Source organism: Camarhynchus parvulus, chromosome 1 (genome assembly GCF_901933205.1).
Source record: "Camarhynchus parvulus chromosome 1, STF_HiC, whole genome shotgun sequence".
Classification (NCBI taxonomy): domain Eukaryota; kingdom Metazoa; phylum Chordata; class Aves; order Passeriformes; family Thraupidae; genus Camarhynchus; species Camarhynchus parvulus.
In genome coordinates, this window is record NC_044571.1 from 26,210,015 (window position 1) to 26,231,357 (window position 21,343).

The window sequence follows — 21,343 nt, forward strand, 5'->3', positions numbered from 1 at the left end:
GCATTGCTGAAGGGTCCAACTGTTCCTCTCTGGCCTGTGCAGTGTTTATTTTCCTGTACAGCTTCTTAGGAAACAATAAAGTAAGCAGTAGGCAAAGCCCCTCCCTTCTCATGTGTATATTTGCTAGCAGCGCATTATAGTTGTGCAACTCTGTAAACATTAAACCCCTGTATATATTCTCTCATAACATGTTTTTTGGTTTAGCAAAATATTTATGACATATTACATTACTTGGGAATTAAAATCTAATTTCCTTTTTTTTTTTTAACCCAGAAAATATTTTGGGATGTCTACTATGGTAAGTTGGCCTCTTGATTTCTCTCCTTCATAGTACTGTCACATTATGAACATTATGATTCAGTCTAATACTGGTTTTCTAAGAGATTATTCTATGAGAAACAATTAATGTCTATTTGTCATGTCTGTAGTAAAGCAGAAGGAAAATTCTTGATGTGAAATGATTTTTGAAAAGCAATATACATGAAAAACCATTTAAATCTGCAAAAACAATAAAAGTAGAAGATGAGTAAAGGTTATCATAGTAAATAGGCTACTTCTTCTCCTGAATCTGAAACAGCCTGGGACATGAGAAAGTATGTTTTGCTGATACAATAGAACAGCACAGTTCTACCAGAAAAATCTCCCAAATACAGTATTAGCACTTAAATCTGGGCAAGATAAATAGATATTAAAAGCTACTGAGCTGTCTATAGACTCTGCACAGTGGGATTGCATCATTCCCTGTCAGGTGCCAAGGCAAGAAACAAATCTGTAGAAGCCTGATGTAACTAAATGCCACCTGAACAGGAAGCCTGTGGCACCACTCCTGGTGACTGTGCCCTATTCCTCCCTTTTTTCTCTATGCTTCATCCCAAGTTTTTCTCTTGTTTTTAACTTAGCTGTTATTAATTTCTAATCTTAGGTTTAAAGAGTGGATAAGGAGGTGGCAAAACCAGCAGTCAGTATTTATTTTCTGCACAAGCCACTAAATCACTGAGTCCTGGGAACCATTGCATAGAAGAATCCCATCAGTGCTATAAAGGTTATGAAGAATGATGCTAAATATCTGGCATTTTATTACTTTTGTGAGGGTGGGATTAATTTCTAATTTGAGTCATTGGATATTTGTACTAAGCATGTCATGCAGGCCTCCTCTCTAGCCTAGGATGAGAGAAGGGAAACCAGTTCAGAATGGTCCCTCCAAACAAGCTTGGCCACAATCAGGACACATTACTGACTTCAGCCTCAGGGGTGGCTTTCTTGCTGTAATTAAAAGCAGTATGTTCTGCCTCCTTCCTAAAGAACAGCAGTGTGTGTTTCCTTCTCTGTGATGGCTTCTCTAACATTTTGGAGAGTGTTGCATTTGAAAAGTGGCTTTTTCCTCCTCACTAAACAAACAGATTTTTTCATCCTGTCTTCCAATAATCTCATTTTCTAGACCTCTGGTATCTGTGTTGCTTTCCCCTGAAAGTCCAGGGTGCAGTGGATAAATCTGCTTTATGAATAAAAGAGGAAGCTTTTATTTTTTTTTTATTTATTTATTATAAAGGCTGAGCACCCACCTAACTGCTGGGTCACCCCCAGCTCTGTTCTGCACTGTTTTGTCCCTTCAAGTCAAAACTGATGTAGGGGCAGTTTGCTAGATGTCTGCTGTCAGGGCACTTTGCCTGAGCTCACCCTTGCCCCTGACCCTCTTTTATCAACAGTATGAACTTGGCCATTGCCAATCTCTCTTTAAACATCACTTCCCAAAAGTTTTGTGCAAGCCTTATAGAAGTCTGCTCACTGAATGACAATATCATTGGAGACATTTCTATTTTATGATGTTCACTGATTCCCCCTAGGTCCCTACTCTATAATATAATTAGATTTAAATTATTTGAATTATTTGATCTTGAAAAATGTATGATGGTTTTTACTTCCCACCTTTTTAGATTGCTGTGTGCTTACAGTTTAACCATAGCTTGCCAGTAACAGAAATCAGGCCAATTTCTCTATACTTTGCATCTTCTCTTTCCTCCTTTAATAAAGCTAGGTGCTGGATTTATTTTCTTTCCAGCACAGACTTCAGAGGCTTGAATCCATCTAACTGCTTCAGGCTGCAGGGTAATCCCTCCCTAGCTCCAGCTCCTCAATACTACCTGCTCAGCTGTGCAGGTGAGATTCCCCCAGTTCACCCAAAAACCCTCTCTGGAGGCCTACATTGTGCTTGGATATGCTGGTGGCATCTGACTGCAGATGGGTTGAAGGTGGTAATTCTTTCAGCCAGTATTTTAGTACATCTAACACTCAAAGACATAGTGCCCATAGCCTAAGAAGATGATGATTGGTATTTTTTTTCCCAGTAGTTGGCAGAGTTTTCACTTTTCCATCCCCAAAATCATACAGGGCAGCTCGCTGACTGAATTAACCTCTCTAACAAGGTGTTAGTTTTTAGAAAGATTGGACAGCATGTCCCAGGTTAGGCTCTCCTGGCTTGCTCACTGATAGCCTATGTCTATAATAAATAGTTGTTACTTGGATCATGTTTTCAAACTGCTTAGGAGTCATTCCTGTGGGCAGCTTGAAGGGAAACTGGCAGCTCTGCCTGGTGCTTCACTCACAGTGAGGACAGCCTCTTGTTTCAATGTTCAGTTCAGCAGACAGAGCAAGCTTGCTAGTGTCTGAGCTGCTGCATGATAATTGTGCAGATATAGAAAAGTTATATTTCCTCCAGTTTTGATGTTGCTTTCTGTACACTTGATCTATAATTTTGATGCCAGCTTTTTCTATCCAGTACATATCAATCTAAAACACCAGTCTTATATCACATTTGCAAAAAAGCAGGAACTGTGACAATCCTTTTCCCTGAATTAGAGCATCCGTCCTCCAGAAGGAGGCTCTGCCTCTGGGCAGCTCCCAGCCTCTCTCACAGGGTCTGCAAGAGCACCTCTGGAAGGAGATTTGAGCTAAAATTTCCCCTGAGGAGCAGTTCAGTGGCACTTAGCCCATTTCCTTTCAAGCTGCTCTCACAACACGTCTCTGAAGAGCTCATGTGCCGGGATGGGGGCTGTGTAATTTGGGATCGGTGCTGGCGGTGACTCCTCCCTCTCCCCTTCTTCAGGCGGCAGGAGGTGCTCCTCAAGCCCCTGCCAGCACAATGGTGTGTGTGAGGACAGCATCCGTGGCTACACCTGCACCTGTGCTGAGGGCTACGAGGGAGAGAACTGTGCTTTCGGTAAGGCACTGCCCCCTTCTGAGGAGCCTCATCTCGTCACAGGCTGTCCCCATGAAACCACACCCAGCTCTCCCATGGTGCCGCTTCCCATGGTTTTGGGTAAAACGCACAGTTGTGCCAGAGCAGGGTGATGTCTGCTGCCTGCCTGCAAAACATTATGGAATCCTGAGGTTCCACAGGCTGTCCCTGTGCCCTGAGCCTCCCTTCTCTGGGCATGCAGCAAAAGAGCTGAAACCAAACCACCTCATGGGTACACCCCAAAGCCAGCCCTGCCACTCCACCTGTGCTGCCTGGCTGCTTGTCCTGCTGTGCTCCCAGGTGTGTGGCCTGAAGGACCAAGGCTCCGTGCCAGGGTGGCTTCCCAGGCACCCTGGTGCCCCGGAGGCCACACACCCCACAAGACAGTCCCTCAGGACAGAAGGACTCCAGAAAACAGACTGTTTCCAGTGGAAGTGAAAAGCATAAAGTAAAACAGATGTGTTTTGGCACAGGAAAACCCCAGGCCAGATACTACATTTTTGTATCTGCCAGGTTCTACTTTCCAGCCCTGACATCAGCATTTCTGCTGGTTCAGAGGTCCCCTGGGGTGGGAGACGCCCTGGCTGCAGCAAGGCAGGGTCATTCTGTGTATAAGGGGTGTGACTGTGACCAGCTTCTGGGGAGCACAGAAGGTGACACAGCTTGGACCAGTGCTGGGAACTAGATCATCTCAGAGCCTTAGGCAGCCATGTTATAAAAGATTTTTTGCTACCTATGAGCTAGATCAAATAACAGTTGCTTTGTGCTAAGGATTTAAGTGATTGCTTAGCTATGGAAAGTCGAGCATGTTTTGAAGTTCATACTCCCTTTCTTTTTTTCTTATCTTTGGTAGCTACTGTGTGCAAAATCAAACAAGCATGCAAAATGAGAGCTACTGGTTTTTGTCAAAACCAGAAACCTTAGCTGCCTTCTTCCTCAAGCAATACTTGTCTTCATACCGTGCAGCAGCTCCCCTTGCTGCACATACTTGGTGTTTTGTTTAAAAACCCATGGCACCCTTTCCCAGAACTCAGAGGTGCAGTGTCTGCTGCAGGGAGGTGCAGAGGGAGCACAGTTTGCAATGGTCTGTGAATGCTGCAGAGACTCAGCTCGCTCCAAGTTCTGCTTAACAAGGGGAAGAAAAATCCCAGTGGTAAATACTGTCAACCCACATCCACACAAAGGGAATAAAAAAAAAACATAGAGGATTCAAACAATGAAAGAATACTCCATGTTTTTCTTCTGTTTGTTCTGTTTAGCTAAAAATGAATGTCACCACCAAGCAAAGGTAGGATGTGACCACTTCTGCTATCCTGGAAGGGATTCCTACCGCTGCTCCTGTGCTGATGGCTACGAGCTTGGGAAGGATAAAAAACAGTGCATTGCATTAGGTAGGTGTGAGCATGGAGGTACAATTTCATCCCCTGCCTACCTGCTCAGGGCTGGGTGGGCAGGCCACCATCTAACAGATGGGATCAGCCTGCTTTGAGCCCAAAGCAGTATTACTGGGTAGAGAAAGGAATCTAGGGACCACCACCCAAGATGCCAAAGTAGTGGCAAAAGAAGGGCTATTTAATCAGAATGTTTAAGTATGAATCAGCAGAGGGGACTTGCACCACCCTACATATCACTCACTGGACGAGGTTTTCCACTCTTGTGTTTGGTAAAGAGTAATTCTGCTGAACACGTATTTGCTTGGGAATGAGATTCAGTTGATTGCCATCAGGTGACCAATGGTTCAATAAATGAAGGGAAACATTTGCTGCCAATTTAATTGGCTTGAAACAGTAGTCCTTTTTAGTTCTTCAGTCTCATATTAGCTTTCTCATTCAATTTCATCCTCTTACAAAGTAGGTCTACTAAAACCACAGCAGTATATTTAGACCTGTGTCTGTATTAGCACAAGTGGGGCAGCCAAATAGGAGTTCAGCTGTGGAGCCACGTTTTTGGCAGTGAAAGACAGATGTCCACACTCAGTGCACACTTCAGGTGGGCTTTACATCAAACTGGCCCAGTTCAGTCCTGTGGACTAAGTACCAGTCAGCTGTGAGAGCCTGTCATGTGTGCACCTGGAAGGTGCCCTGTGGTTTAGCTTCACCTGAATAGGATCCAGTGTGTGTGACCCAAACCTAAACCAAGTGGAAGTGTGACAAATGCAGATAACTGGGTGATCCAATCAAAAAGCATGTGTGTTGTTTGAACCAGATGAGAAAGGCAGGCATGTCCCTAGAGTGGCAGCTGTAACAAGGAAAACCCAGGATTTACCTTGTCCAGACTGGGCCACAGCTCTCAGGTATTTGACACAATTTGAATACAGGACACAAAGATGAAAAAACAAGATGTGCTTATAGTTGGCTGGAGAGGAAGCCTCATTAGTGAAATGAAGCACAGTGAAACCTGGTCACTACAAGCCTAACACAGTGACCATGTTCAGCCCATTGCTAAACTATTATGACTACAATTGCCAAACAAATTATTCCAATTTTCACCAGCTGAGAAATTGTCATTCTCCTCTTCCTCTGTGCAAAAGCAGAACCCTAAAGTCTAGATGGAACAGTAGGCATTTGCAGGTATTAGCTATCTTGAAATGATACAGCTGTCTTGAAATGATACAGCATGAAGTTTTATTTTTTTTTAATTCATTTGTTAGATGCATGTGCATGTGGCAGACTTCAAGACAGTGATAACCTTATAAGTGAAACCAGGAAGAAAAGTGATGAGCGATTTCCTTGGCAGGTATTCCCAGCAATTCATTAAACCCATCACTTACCCTCACATGGATAGTGCTATCTATTGGTTTTTTGCATTTTCTTAGGTACTGCTGCTAAACCCAGAAAGGAAAGGCTTCTGTGGAGGAGTGTTGCTAAAAAGTAACTTCGTGTTGACCACAGCAGAGTGTGCCCTTCTGCACAGCCGTTTTCAAGTCAGGGTTGGTGCTGGTAGGTGATCCAACCTTTTTCCTTGCTGCAGCACATTTCAGTATTGACAAGCTAAATTTTAAAAAAGCTTACTAAACTTCTTGTTGCATAAAAATATTGTTAAAGGAAACAAATATGATGTTATTTCATTTAAGCACCTCAGTTGAGTATCTGAGCTAGAACTACAGCTACCCCACATTCCCCTTTACAAGGCAAGCAGAAAGTGCCTCTTGAGCACAGCTCAGAATTCAGCACTCAGAGATCAGCTAAACGCGGTGGATTTAGTGGTGACTTGTTTCATGCCAAAATCCACGTTAGTGCTGGATATTCACCCTTACTGCTGAAATTATTCATGCTCCTACCAGCATTAAAAAGCTGCCAGTGTATAATTCCTCGTTTCCCTTTACTGCAGAGGAAGAGTGCCTTTAGCTGCACGTGTTTCTCAGCACAACCAGGCAGCTTGCATGCAGCTTTCAGGTCTCTGATAAACTATTCCTAAGAGCAGACAAATGTCATTGCTCCACAGGGCCTAAAGGAACAAGTGGAACTGGGAAGATAATGCAGATTAGGGAGAAGCACATCCACATCCGCTACGATGAAGACACTGGTGAGAACAACATTGCATTACTACAACTTCAAGAGCATGTTGAGTGTGACAGCTCCCACCTTCCTGTGTGCACCCCTGAGAGAGACTTTGCAGAACATGTTTTAATTCCAAAACTGGCTGCTACAGTCAGTGGCTGGAGAGTGGAGGGTGATGAACTTCAAGGTGAAGAGCTGCAGGTTTCATACCTGCCTGCTGAGGACTGCAAGCAAATCCTCAACATCACTCTCACAAACAGGCAGTTCTGTGGGCACCTCCAGGAGGCTGTAGGCAAACACCTGGCTGGAGGAAGCTTTTTGGTTACTGAGTACAAGGGCACGTGGTTTCTGACTGGTATCCTGGGATCCTGGCCGCTGGAAGACACCGACTGGGAAACACTGCTTTTCACCAACACTGCAAGGTATATGGTATGGGTTAAACAAAAAATAAAGTAAGAAACAAAACACAACCAACTCCCAAGCACCAAGCCCCTACGAATCATTGCAAGGAAACACATGGATGCAGCCAATATTCCCATTTGACTCTACTACTATTTGCAGCAATGGAAGTTGCCACAATGTCATGTATTTAACTCCAGTTTATACAGAAAAGCCTGTTTGTCTTTCCTTCTGCTGACACACAGTACTGTGAGTCATGATACAGTAAACCTAGTTATTGAACTAAAAACTGATTTAATTTTAAATTTCCTAGAACTGTTCATCCTAAACCTCAAAACATGTTGAATATTTTTCTGTGATTTCAAATGTTGCTAGTACCCTGAGGTTTGATTCAGCAAATTCATATTCTTATTTCAGGATCCATACACGTAAAACTTAAAAGACATGGGGAATGTCAAGGTTTTAAATGTCTGTGTTGAGGTAGCACTTCACACTTTCATCACACTAAAAAATGCTTCCCCTCATACATGGAATTTATGTTTTCCAGTATGAATGATGCCCATGTCAGTTAGAGGGTAAAATAAAACCCAACTGTTAAAGACAACAAAAAATAAACGTTTTATTTGTTTTAAAAATAATTTTAAAACCCCCAAACTAAAATCTCATCGGTCTGGACAAAGTTATATTGTACCACCCCCAAACAAACAAACCGACCCCCAGGGTAGTAGCACTTAAAATTCTGAATCCAGTGGTAGTGTTTTCCCCCGAAGCAAAATAAAACAGAGTATGGATAATTTAGCTACGTGAGTTTTTGTTCATCATAACAAAAATTAAACAAAATATGACCAGAATTAAAAAAAAATCCCAAAGCCATCTGTGGGCACCTACCACATCTACACAAACCCATAAGTATTACTGACACAGTAAAGCTTTTGGTGTCAAACACTTCTCTATTTTTTAGAGACAGTTTGAAGAGAGTATTTAATACCAGCAAAATTATTGAGACTTCAAAAAAATTGGAAACCATGTAAGAAAAACATTACTTCCACTCTGTAGAATAGATTAACACAAGTAACAAAGGCTGATACTTCTCTCTGAAGGATAAACACAGAAATAGTAACATGAAGTACTTTATAAAAGCTTTTAAGTAGTTGGGAAGGAATTTGGAATGCTTTGCTTTATTTCTTCATGAGATACTTTGAATGATGTAGAAAGCCTGTGGAAACTACCATTTCAAAGTCAACATTTCATTTCAATGCACTTTGTAACCCTGGCAGCCTTGGCCATTCTGGGAAAGGAGCCACAAACAGTTCCTGATATTTCAGTCCTGGACATGAGCCAGGCCATTGACAGTGTTCCTGGGGTCACTGGGAGCAGCTCCACTGGGCAAGCTGAGTATCTGAAGAGTACTTGCATGGCTAAGATGCAACACTCAACAACACACTGTTGACAGTGGAGGAAATGGGTTCTGCTTGCTGACCACAAGCTTCTGATGCTGATGGGATATGTAGCCTTTGATGTGACCCTGGCAGAAGGAGAAAAAGGCAGAGTTAGTACCTAGAGCTGGTAACACAATCCCTACAACCCAAGCTAACACCTACAAGCTAACCATAGCAGAGCTGTTTATGCTCACTCACCACTGCACTACTGTACCTAAATATCCATGAGGGTCCAGTTTAGGTAACTGGGTCACCTTGGAGAGCCAGCACAAATCTGGAGCCACCACCCTGTTTGTGCACTAAGGATGCTGTCAGACTGAGAGCCTCCTGCCAGGGCCCCCCATGGGTCTCCTTACACTGCTTCCAAGAGACAGAGCTCTGCACTCTTGCTCACTTTAAAGTGAGGATTTTAATCAATTAGTATTCCATACCTAATAACTAAATGATATAGTAGTATGAAACAGAAAACAGAGTAGTGGTTAATTTTCTTGCTGACACTACAATGATGCTCCACAACCTCTGATTTAATACAAATATTTTGATTTCAAGCTTTTATCCATTCATAAACAGTTGAGATTCACTTAAAGACAAAATGCAGAACAGAACCAAAGAAATCTATTTTCTTCTAATTTCAGAAGACCAAGAGTCTCCTACTTCAAATGCAGAAAAAATCTTTTTGGTGCCACCTGAAAGGTTTCTATTTTTAAATCAATGTTTCTGCATATATAGAAATGTCAGTATTGAATTTGTAATGTGAAATTCAACTTCAATTTTAACTCATTCCTGCAAAAAAGGCAGGAACTAGAGGAAGTCCTCAGGGCAAATGAAAACATTTCAGTTTGAGCAGAAGTCTCTCAAAAAAACCACAAGAAAACCTGGGATTACTGATGAGTTTTTTGTCATAAACTGTTATTCTCTATCTAATATTTTTCACTGTCAGAAGTGTGGAAGCACCAGACAACAAGTGGTCAGCACTTACCAAATATATGAGGTTAGCTAAAATGCACTGGACTTCATCAATATCAACATCATCTACTTGCATGAACTTCAGAGCAATCAGAAAAGCATCTAGAGATAGCTGATGAGTTTTGAGCAGTAAATATCTGAAAGAAACAACAGGAAAAATGTGTTATTGAGAAATAATCACTTTTAAATTCTGTTTCTTATAAAAATGGTCTTTCTACAATAAATTCACTTAACAGGAAGTCAGCTCTCTTAGAGAGAACTAAGGAGCATATACAATTCTACCCCAGTCCCAGGTGAAACCATATTAAGTATGCTTTTCCAAAAAATGTAGGTTTTTTTATGCTTACACTTTCTTGAAGAGATTCCTGTATGTGATAATTTTCAGCTTCTCAAGGATAAGAAAGATTCCACATCGAATAAAGAAGGTCTCATGCTTTGTTAGAGCATCATTCAGAAGGAGAAGATTTCCTTCACTGCAAGGATAAAGAAATTAATAAGTGAGAAGGTCTGACATCAGTGAGAAAAGAAAGTATGACTTGGTAGGAATATGCCTCCCCTGCCTTCCTCAATCACCCCAAAGAAACACTTTTTACTTAATACTTTTTGAACACAAAGCAGAAAAGCAAGCATCATACCTCACAGACTTTGTTACTTCAGCAAACTGCATAAGGTCATACTTTTTTAAGAGCTGAACTGTTGGCATATGGCCCTGAAAAATAAATGGTGTCCAAGTTTTCCGGGGTAAAGTTAAATACATTTTAAATAGAATCTAGTAAAAAAAAAATCTAGCTAAAAATTGTTAAGAGAAAAAAAGAATTTTTAACCACTTTTTTTTTTCTATAGAATACAAGTGAATAAAAGTATTCGCAAGACAACCCCCTTGTCCCTCTCAAACACCTCACAGCACAAGTCACAATAACTACTGATTTATCATGATTTAGGGACAATTAATACTTCATGTTAGGGAGCAACTATCAAACTTGTAGAATCAAGATCCTGTGACATGAGGCCTTGGCAGATTCAAATTTTATGTCACAGTTGTATCATTTAATCTACAAACAGAAGAACCGCAGGAATCCCAAGCATTTCCAAAGGAATATGAGCAGTGCTTCAGCCTTGTCAAGTGTTATCTCAGTCTGTAACAGATTTTTTTCTTCTCTATCCCTCCATGCGGAAATAAAAATGTCCTCTCAAAAAACATACACTACCACCATGCCCCCCCCCAAAAAAAAAGGGAGAGAAAGGTTAATTAAAAAAAAAAAAAACAAAATTAATTCTTATTGTTAGATCAGGAAAGACTGAACCACCTACTGAATCAAAAAGAAACTTTATCTTTTATCCCCTGCAAAGCAAAGATCAGAATGCACATTGACTTGGTCAGACTTTAAATTTAGTTACATCATGCTATGCTATCGCTAACTCCTTTCCTGGACGAAGGATTAGCTGAGAGCAGAACTGAGCTGCAGGTTTACTGAGAGCTGTTCGGAACAAAAAAAACCAACACACAAGCTATTTTAGTAGTTTGAAGTTAGTGTTCATCTTTGGGCTCTGATTTAAAAAAACCAACTGTAAATACAACGACCTGTATCTAGTTTCTTTAATGCCTCTTGTACACTAAAACTGCTTAGAAAAGCCACAGTAATTCTAGGCACTAACAGACCAACCAGTTTAAGGCACCCAGTTGGGACTGGGACAAAGATTTAGGAAGACTGTTAATAAAGCTTTTAGGAAGACTTTTTTTCCTTTATCAACCCTACTGATTGAGCTGAAAACAACCACTAAGAAAGTCAACATATAAATAAAGAAAACAGCAGCCAGTTATCATACCCATTATACCCCCCCTTTATCCACTTGACACAGCAAGGATTGGAAAGGGAGCACTGAAAGGAAAAAGCGGGAAAGTCATAAACAGGTCAGGGGGAAGGTGGAAAATGGCAACTCAATAAAGGCAGGTGATAACATTCTACATGGGTAACTTTGGGAACAGGGCCAGAACAGGAAACTCTAAAATCTAGCTCCTGTCCCCTCAGTCACAATGAATTAATACTCAGCATAATCCACTAATTCAGGGATACACAAATGTTAGCCCAGCACATGGAAAGAAACAGGAACAAGAAACAGATGTGCTTAATTCTTTTAATAGAAATATGAAATTATCAAATAGTAACAAGTCTTCACTGATTTTTCAGAACCAAAATGCTCTGCCTCATGACCCTTCTGACATGCCTTAAATGGGAAAATGTAGGAGGTACAAATAAAAAAGCCAAAGACAGGCTGTAGCTGTGGCAAACCCCTCTCAGTCCTCAGCCAACTGTCTGCACACCCTCCTTTCTTCCACCAGGTGAAAGAGGCAGACAAATTTGTTCTAGTGAATCTACACCTTCCCTGGCTTTTGTGTGCAGTTGATCAGCAGAGAGGCACTCTGCTACAAGACAGAAGTCACACTGTTGAGTGCTTCTCCAAAGAATTCAAATATACCTTCATTAAAGTAGTAACATCAGGTTGCACCCTTGGGAGGGGTGGGAGAAAGGTAGGGGGAAAGGAGGGCTGGGTTGGTTTTGTTTGGGGGTGGGGTTTTTTTGTTTGACTATGTTATTTCCCCTCCTATCTCCTTTCCCATGTTGCTGTAAATGACAACTCAACACTTTTTGCCCTCACATAACAAGGTGTGCATTCACTGGCTCTTACAGGGGTAAAATAGCCTCTGAATTCCTCTAAGGGAAAACCAAGAAAATACTGAGCATCAGTTTTACAGTCTGCATGTGTACCCCCTTCCCCTTATTCAGGAAAGTAGCATCTACTCACCAACAACATTTTTACTGGCAGCAGGTAGATCAAAATCATTCTTTTGTTCTTCTGGCTTGATCGGTGACAGTGCTCAAAGGCAAATGACAGATACTCCTCAGCTGCAAGCACAAGTAACACAAATCAACACAAAAATAGATTAAAGCTGTAGCCCAAATTCTGTGCTCAATGTCCATCTCTCTTGAACACATAAAATTTGAAATTGTATAAAAAATCATAGCACTCAAAATACATAAAGTTGGAGAGTCACACAAAATACAAAGTATTACTAGAAAGGTAAGTTCCCCTTCAGAAAGTCAAAGAAAACTTGTCAAGATCTTCATGTCAGACATTACAGTTATAAGGAATATTAGATTTTTCAGCTAATTTCAGTAATATTATTGTGCTCCTATTAGAGAGGCAGAGAATCTCAAGAAGGGCTGGTAATATGCTCTACTTCCTAAATCAAGATTATGTTCTTCAAGAGATGAAAGCTGAATGCAATGCCCACATCTCCTGAGCTGCAGAAATATGCCTGTGAGACCACACAGCATAACAGCATGAAAATCTCTCAGCAGCTTCCACTGACACAGAGAAAATGATAAGCCTGAAAGGCAGAACACAGTTTGGAGTAACAAAGCCAGCTCCAGAACAGATGTTGGTCAAGGGCTGCAGTTAGTGATGAAGCTGTACCCCTTAGCTCCAGAAGCATTTCTGTTACTGAAATCTATTAGAAATCTAAGAAATGCAGTTTGTACATCTTCCAAAATCAATGGATTGAGAAACTACAGTTTGCTACACTACAGTTTGCTGAAGATTTCCTGTGTGGCACACCGCAACTTGAAGAGTTGAAGTCTCCTCTGCAAAACTTTTACAAACCAATTCTTTTGGATGCTCATACATTTTGTAATGCACACATATAATACATAAGACTGTAGGCAACTTCAGTGACACAAATATTTTAAAGCTGGGCATACATTACAATTAGAAGTGTCATGTAACTCATCTCTGTTCCAAGGCAGCCTGTGGGCCTTGGACCTTTTAGCATGACTTTTCCTTTGATCAGTGCAATTCTGAGTCACACACACACAACTTCAGCAAGATTTCATGCCAAGCAGCAAGACTTTAAACATGTCTTACTGGCACACAGTACCTTGCTTAAAGTCACTGTCAAACATGGCCTTGCGTCCAACGTAGTATTTGTATGTAACTCTCTGTGCCATGCTATACTCATCCTTCAGATTTGAGCTGTCAATTGCTCTAATTAAGGGCTTACAGAGATGGAGCTTGTTGATCTGTTAAAAAACAAAATAGCATTTTAATCAGCATGTAGATAGATGGCATAATATAAAAATAGGGTGGGTTTAACTTAGAATATGAAATACAAAACACAGCTTACCAGACTTGAACCCTACCTTAAAATAAATTTTAAACAGCTGATTCACAAGAAACAACATGCCCCACTTCTTTGAGTCTTCAATGCCTGCTCGACTGTCATAAGGAAAAGGAAAAAACCTGCTAGTACTGAATATTGGAAGAAAATAATAACTTCGTCCTCACAGTAAATTCATGCCATAGATATTGACTCCATAGCATGTTTAGGGTAAACATAGGTGTAGCTCTGCTATATATTTTTTCAACATAATGAAAAGGTGTCATGCAGAATATTATTCATCTGCATCAGGTCCTCACTCCAGTCTGCAGATAACACACACAAGCACAGCAGTGGCTTATAATACCTGAGATGAAAGAAAGACCCCAAAAAAAGCATTTTTTCCACTTCAGAAGTGTTAGAATTGCTAACACTGGAAAACAGAGCCACCTCTTTTCCATCTAATTAATTCTAATGGAGCAAACTTCACAACTAACAGGGCACAGAAGCATTAATCACCTTTCCTGAGAAACAGGGCCATAATCAGTCTCTCCCAACAACACCTGCTAGGAATGCTAAACCTGAAGTGAGGGCTCTCCCTCTGTAGTTAATAGTCAAGGGAGAACAGACTATAAAGGAGAAGAGACAAGCCTCGGAAGTGCTCATTCCAAGACCCATATATGGTCTAAGTATGTGGGAAAATCTAAAGCAAAGTTCATTAAGTTTTTGGCAATTTACTAGTGCAAGTGCAGCAGGGGGTCCTTCACTTACGTGTCACTGGCACAGACTCGAAAGCAGCCCATCAGCAGCTCTGCTGCTTTTTCCAACATGTCACCCACTTTGCTTTTCCCTTTCTTCACAAGCTGTTGATCTGCCTAGCAAGAAATAATACGCAATTCTACATCATGGTTCACTGGGCTGCAAAGTTTAGTTTTTTAATTTAGCATTTTATGAAGTATTATAGCAAGAGATCTGTCATGGCTGCTATCTCCCAAACCTAGAAGGCAGTCAAGCTCCCAGAACAAAAGAAAACACTCAGAGGGGCTCCTGGACATGTACCAAGTCCAATGTAGAGAAGGACAGTCCTTGGAAAATAGCACTGATCACTATTACCTTTAGTATCACTCAGCTTAATGCAGCTCTCAGAAACCTAAATTCAGGTTTAACACCTGAATTGCAGCATTAACACTTCAACTCAAGTGTACAAAGGCCAAGAGCCTGGAAAAAATTATGGAGTTTGAGTCTTAGAATTTATAATTCAGTTTCTCTGCACAGCCAGAAAGACTAGATGTTATTTCTAAACCATATCCAACAGTTTCTAGTAGTGACACACAATGCTGGCACCTCAGACTTCCAGAAGAAAGATAAAACATATGTTACAGCAGCAAGAGGAAAAAAAAGATAATTCAGTTGTCAACATATGGGAAAGATCCACACACTGACTAATGCAGAACTTCAACAGAAAAAATATAGCAAGTAGATATTTATTACATGCTTTTTAAGAAGTTTTATTATTGTGTTTGTATTCTCATTAGCTGAAAAATAAAAGAAATGGAAATGCATCCTGCTGCAGAAGTCTTCTCTGAAACCAGATCCTCTGAATAATACACTGAGGTCAGAAGATAGAGTTCCAACACTTCCAGCATGACTGATTCAACATTAACCTTTCTCATACATCTCAGAGACATGGATTTCTCTCATTCAAACTGAGAATTGAGACTTGTTGCAAAGCAGTCACACACACAAAAAATACTCCCTGTGCAAGCATTCTACATGTGGTTTTGTGGGTAACTGGGCAGGAGAGAGTGATGAGGGGAAAATGCTGGATATTGTCAAACCCTAACCTCACTTGAACTGTAGCTTGAACTTTTCAGGTGAACAAAATCACAACTCTGCCACTTACCTTGGCCGAGAAGTTCTCAATAGATCCCTACACAAGCTACTTCTATTCACCAGCCTGAGAAAAATAATTTATATTTGGGGATTATTAGCATGTCACCAGTTGTATGGGCTCACCAAGGGCTCCAAAGAGCATCAGAAGTGGTGCACACATCTGGAAAAGGGGAGCAGAAAGCTCCCTCTTCAGATCTGGTGGTTAGATCAGCTTGGTTATCTGTGATACCTCCAATTTCCACCAAATCCCAGTGATAACATGGAAATAGTGACTTACACCCCATGCTACTCAGTAAAGAAAATATTTATCCCTTCGTAAGTTCTAAGCAACTGCTGGGAGCTGCATTCAGGTCTTCAGAACTCCTCTAGTTCCATCTGCAAATAGGAGGTGGACAGATCGAGCAATCTCACTTTTCAATAGGACTGGATGAATTTAGCATGCCAACAAAGTCCTAAACAATGAGTTAAAGAGAACTGAGCAAAATTAGACCATGTTTTAAACTCTGTAAAAACATTTCTATTGTGGAAATGCCAAACAGATAAAAGTAATGAGGCTGTTAATCAGATCTACTTACATTATTAGCAAAAATTCGAAGATCAAGGGCTACAGAATACATAATAGGTAAGGCCCTGGAAAAGAAAATCATAGTATTCTTAGTAGCAATAAGTAAAACATGAGAAACAAGCAATTTTTTTTTTTGTTAGTTGGTCATAAAATTAGAAAAGTATATATTAATCTCTTAATGAAGAAGGATGCACTTCTTAAAAGGACAGTTCTTCAAGATCTCAGCATTTCAGAAATCCTACACTACAAAAATTATTTTTGAAGTCTTTTTTACTGTGGCTTTAATAAAATTTCACTTCTCTTTGAACAAATCCTTCAGGTATTTACATATGGACCATTCTATGTAATTAAGCTCAGATGTTTAGATTCCACACTTTGGACATGAAAACTCAACCAGGCTACAAACCCAATTCGGCTTGACTGTAGCATCACTGGGGATAAATAAAACTATAGATATAATTTTAGTTTGACTCCAATCGTATTATACTAGGAAAAGATGAGGCTATTTTCTAGTAGCTTTCTACCACGTACTCACCAATTTTCTTCTTTATGTGCCTGAAATGCCCGCAGGAAAGATGTATTGTATTTAGGAAAATTTAAAATGCCATGAAATGAAGCACAGATTCGAGAAACAGGTGTTCAGTGGTACCATATACGACTTCATGAAGGACTAGAAATCAAAACACCATCAAGAAGCTGAGGAGCCGAGTTGCAGCATGAAGAACATGAGCACAGCCATGCACTTAACTTTGAGTGGCAGCAGCAGTAAGGAACACTGGCCAGAGATAAGATAGAAGCTTCTTTATCATTATCTTCCCCTCCAGCCACATACAAACTGCAAGGTATTATAATGATTTGAGACTCTCCTATATTCTGGGAGAAATTAATATTCTATTTTAGAGCCAAGTAAAACTTTCTTTCTTAGCCCTATAGAAAGCTGGAAGAAGAATGCATCTGGATTTCCTTGCTCAGAAACCTAAACAACTGAAGTGTATTGGGAAGCAGACCACATTCTATTAGATTTTTAAAAACATAAAGAGAACTTACTCTACAAGAAGTTAATCTGAAAACAATATACAAGATTTATGGAAAAGGATATTGGACAATAACTGTTTGGCATTTGTATGCTTCTATGAAGTCATGGTTTGCAACAGCATAAGTACACCTGTCAAAGAAAAAGTGCATTAGTGCATCAGAAAACATAAATGAAATATTTTTGTGTCCTACCAGGCATGAAGTTTTACAGTTTATTTAAGGTACAAGGGAGTATGACTAGAAGCATTCCTAAAAAACTGGCACAAGCATTTTAATAGAGCACTAAGCTTGATAATTGTAGAAAACAGATCCTAGAGGTGAGTAGGTTTTTTTTTATATAAGCTAATGCTTATTGAAACTGTCACCAAGATGAAATTTTAAAAATACAAGATTGTTGAAAGAGACTAGATGCAGAAAATTATTTAGTAAAAGCCTCGCAGAATTACTTCAATACTAATCTCTCTTACAAGTATTTTTATGATTAAAATTCCCTTTTAAAAATATTTCTTTCCCTCACTTATTTCACTCTAAATTCTTGTGCAGCCAGTAGGCAGAGGGGAAACAGCAAGCACTGACACCAAAGCTGTGCCAATGGCCATACACAGATGACAGCCAGGTACGTAGAGAAAACTTTATGTGGAGAGGAGAAAGAAAGTCTTCATTTCCTGCAATTCTAGCATTATTTATAAGACTAATAAATAACAAGTTTTCAGGTGTAAGCCCTTTAAAATGGGAAAGTAAACTTAAGGATATCCTTCCCCATCCCTGCTGTACACCTCACAACTGACTTTACGTTCTGGGCCCATCTTTACCTTAAGTGGGCTGCAAACATTTCATCATAAGGTGATTCCAAAACTTGTTGACACTTCTCCTCTGGAGATGGAAGCTAAGTGTAGAATAAATCAATAAAACATTAGAGGAACATCCAATGCACCAGAAACAGAATATCATATGCATATTTTGTCATGGCAGTTCTCACAGATGTGCTAGGGTTGGAAGGGACCTCTAGTATGCATCTACCAGAACTTTAAATTACATTAACAATCCTACCCAGAGTAATGAATTGCTAGTGTGCATTCTGTCTCCAGAACCTGAACAGAGTCAGCCTGAAATAAAAGCATCCATAACACACAAACACCAGACCCTTACCACCCACTGCTTTTTTGTCCATAGTGGCTTCCATGCTGCTATGCTAATAACTAATTCTGGTCAGAAAGGACATTCAAAATTGTATCTATCCAGAAAACAATTCAAAATGGAACACAAAGAGCCAACCAGAAAACAAAAATTATATATAGTGTCCTTGTGAAAAGGGAAGCAAACCTACATGGGGATCCTACCTCAGCCTGTGAAACAGATTTCTGAGGTTTCTCTCCAATGGAAAGGAACCCACACATAGAGCTGGGAAAACTAAAAGTAAAACAAAAAGTCAAAAAACACATCCTCACCTGCAGCCTTGGGTTTGCAACATGTGGATGTTTAAATGATACTAATTCTGCACAAAATGTACCATCTCTGGTCTCAATGGCTTCTTGCACCTACCGAAGTAAACAGTCACATTACAGAACAAAATCCAGCAACAGGCACACAACATATTTACACAACTACAGAAGCCACCACCTAGTGACCACTGTTCATACATGTTAATATCAAATCAAATGTGAGTTTTTGAAGGCCGAAAACCGAATAAATAATTTTCTATTTCCAATACACCTGTTGTTCAAAAAGGTCTCGGGGAGAAGGTAGAGAGAACACCATTGTGTTTTTTTCCTTATTTGTAGGGTGCAAGCATATGTATGTACATGGGTTTAGCATTGTAAAACAGCAGTTGAGAGCCAGATTTGGTTAAGCTTTTTAAAATTCCAGTTGGACTTACAGGCATCAAACACAGATGCAACGATGCAATCTTTGAGAAATGCTTTAAAATGAAGACAGAAAGATTTAACATGTAAATATAAATCCAAAGGCAATGTCTGATATTAGACTAATAGTCTATATTCAAAATGCTTTTGAAACCTGCTAAGACTCTAAATGTTATACTCTATGGAAAAATGGTTTAATCCTGCTTCCTGCTAAAGATAACTCCTTGTAAAAAACAGTCTGCTTGGACAGGTTATTGTAACATCAAGGTGGAAATTTATTCAGTTATGGAGGTAGTTTCAGGTATTACTTCTTAAGAGTTTCCTTCCCATTGCTTATGCCTTGTCATATTTTTGTGTCTCAAAAAAAATGAAAAAAAAAATCTTTTTGATGTATGGAAAGCTCATACCAAATGGGAAAAAAACCCATAGACTAAAATAGCAAGAAAAAAAGGAAAAATCAACCGTTTAAACTCTTTCAGAAATTTGTGTTTAGCTATTATTTCAGGAAAAAGAAGACGTAATTTTATGTTTGCAAGATAATTTTTCATCTTGAATGTTCAATGGAGTGTCAACCTAACAAAACATGGACTTTTCAGAGCAGACTGCTGTCCTGGGAGATCTCTGATTCTCCATTTTTGGAGACTAAAACCCAAACAATTACTTTCTTATTGTGCCTTAACTAATGCTAGGTGAAGTAAGATGGTAACAGCAACGAGAATACGATGGCCCAGTGTCACAGACATTTCTTTTATGAAAAATCTTCTCTTAAGATTTTCCTGCTGAAGCTGAGAAGTTCAGCAACCAGACATAAACAATAGGTTATCTGCTGCTGTAGAATGTAACAAGTCTGCCTGGATTGGCCCACTTTAGATGTTTGGAGTTGGTGACCAATCCAGAACTGAGATCTCTCGGACACAGTCCGAGAGAGCTAGTTTGTTATTCATTCTTTACTTTTCTTAAATAGCTAGCAGCTTCTAGAAACTCTCCCTTTTCTTTTTCTTTTAGTATAGTTTAAATAGATGTTTATATCATAACGTACTAAATCAAGCCTTCTAATCATAGAGCCCATCTCGTCTGTTCCTTCACCCCAAAACCCTTGTGACCACCGTCAACAGTCCAGCAAGAACCATGCAGAGCGGGGACACATAGGCTTGTCACTGATAGCTCCATGCAGCTGGAACCCCTGCGGCTGCGCTCCTGCGCCTCCATCCATCCACGGCAGAAGTTGTGTCTGCATTTCTGTGCATCAACGAGCCCCGCATCCCTCAAATCCCTGAGCTGCTCTTGCCCCTGGACACACACACAGCCCTCCGTGGCCGTTCTTACACACAAATTACCTCAGAAACCTCCACACTCTTCAGGCACATCCTTGGCACTCAGACGGTGTGTGCTTCACGCACACTGTGATTTATTCCTTAACCAAGGCACCACATTTACAGCAAACACGCATACTCAAACAGAGCCCACAGATTAATTTTAAAAAATAATTTAAAAATCGTGCTTACTTGCTGCAAGTACTGGTTAATGGTGATGTGCGCCATTAAGGGAGAGGAGCTGAGGCGGGGGCCGCACACCGGTGTCGCCGTGCGAGCCCCGGAGCTCCCGGAACTGCCGCGCGCTTCCGGATCCCGGCGCGGCCGAGGGCGGCGGGAACGGCCCCGAGCGTCACGTGACGCCACTCAGCGGCCGCTGCCCCGCCCACAGCGCGCCTGGGGCGTGGCTTCCCTCGAGCAGCCAATAGGAGTGGGCGGTGGGCGGGGCAGAGGGCGCGCGTCAGAGGTAAACCTCGTGCACGGGGGCGCGCCACGCTTTCAGTGTTGGCGGGGCGTTGGGAGTGGTGTCGCCCGCACTGTCTCTTTGCTCTCGGCTTGGACAGCAGGCTGGCTGTGCCCTCCGTGTGACAGGAGCCCAGTGGCGGGACAGTCCGGTTACTTCCCCGGGAGAGCTATGGAGGCTCGCCTCCCCTCTCTCTTCGCTAACTTCGTTGCCCACGGGGAGCGCTGGCGAGGGGTCGCGGTGAACTTGGGTGGAAAAAGTTGAATTGAGCATTAAACTCCCGAGCGGGTTGACTCCTGAAGGCGCTGCCGCCAGGGAGATGTGTGAGACAAGGACATGCTCCCTGTTCGTGCCCACTGGGCTCGGTTGGGTTTGGCAGGTGCCGGTGAGCAGGGCGCGGGCGGCCTCTCGGGCTGGTGGCTTTTGTGGGCGGGGAGGGCGGCTGCTCCTTGGCCTTCGTTCCGGCCACCCTTCGGCGGGTACCAGCGAACAGAGCCAGGGCAAGCGGGGCACACCG

The 21,343-nt window shown here is 41.2% G+C and overlaps 2 protein-coding genes across 2 annotated transcripts in view; one reads left to right on the forward strand and one right to left on the reverse strand.

Annotated features, from left to right (window-relative positions):
• Positions 1 to 7,566, forward strand: part of LOC115913722 (coagulation factor X-like) — a 31,986-nt gene extending 24,420 nt beyond the window's left edge. Inside the window, exons 6-11 of the mRNA XM_030965953.1 lie at positions 3,104 to 3,217; positions 4,495 to 4,626; positions 5,886 to 5,971; positions 6,051 to 6,168; positions 6,680 to 7,164; positions 7,552 to 7,566. Coding sequence (XP_030821813.1) covers positions 3,104 to 3,217; positions 4,495 to 4,626; positions 5,886 to 5,971; positions 6,051 to 6,168; positions 6,680 to 7,164; positions 7,552 to 7,566 — 950 coding nt within the window. The remainder of the gene's footprint in view (positions 1 to 3,103; positions 3,218 to 4,494; positions 4,627 to 5,885; positions 5,972 to 6,050; positions 6,169 to 6,679; positions 7,165 to 7,551) is intronic.
• Positions 7,567 to 8,064: 498 nt separating this feature from the next.
• Positions 8,065 to 20,709, reverse strand: PCID2 (PCI domain containing 2). The gene is made up of 14 exons (XM_030944997.1): positions 20,556 to 20,709; positions 18,637 to 18,726; positions 18,001 to 18,074; positions 17,253 to 17,318; positions 16,689 to 16,730; positions 16,164 to 16,218; positions 14,467 to 14,570; positions 13,739 to 13,814; positions 13,477 to 13,618; positions 12,345 to 12,445; positions 10,175 to 10,248; positions 9,887 to 10,012; positions 9,553 to 9,676; positions 8,065 to 8,659 (listed from the first exon to the last, which is right to left on the reverse strand). Exons 1-14 carry the CDS (start codon positions 20,589 to 20,591, stop codon positions 8,567 to 8,569), a joined length of 1,203 nt encoding a protein of 400 aa, XP_030800857.1. The 5' UTR covers positions 20,592 to 20,709; the 3' UTR covers positions 8,065 to 8,566.
• Between the last annotated feature and the right edge of the window lie 634 nt (positions 20,710 to 21,343).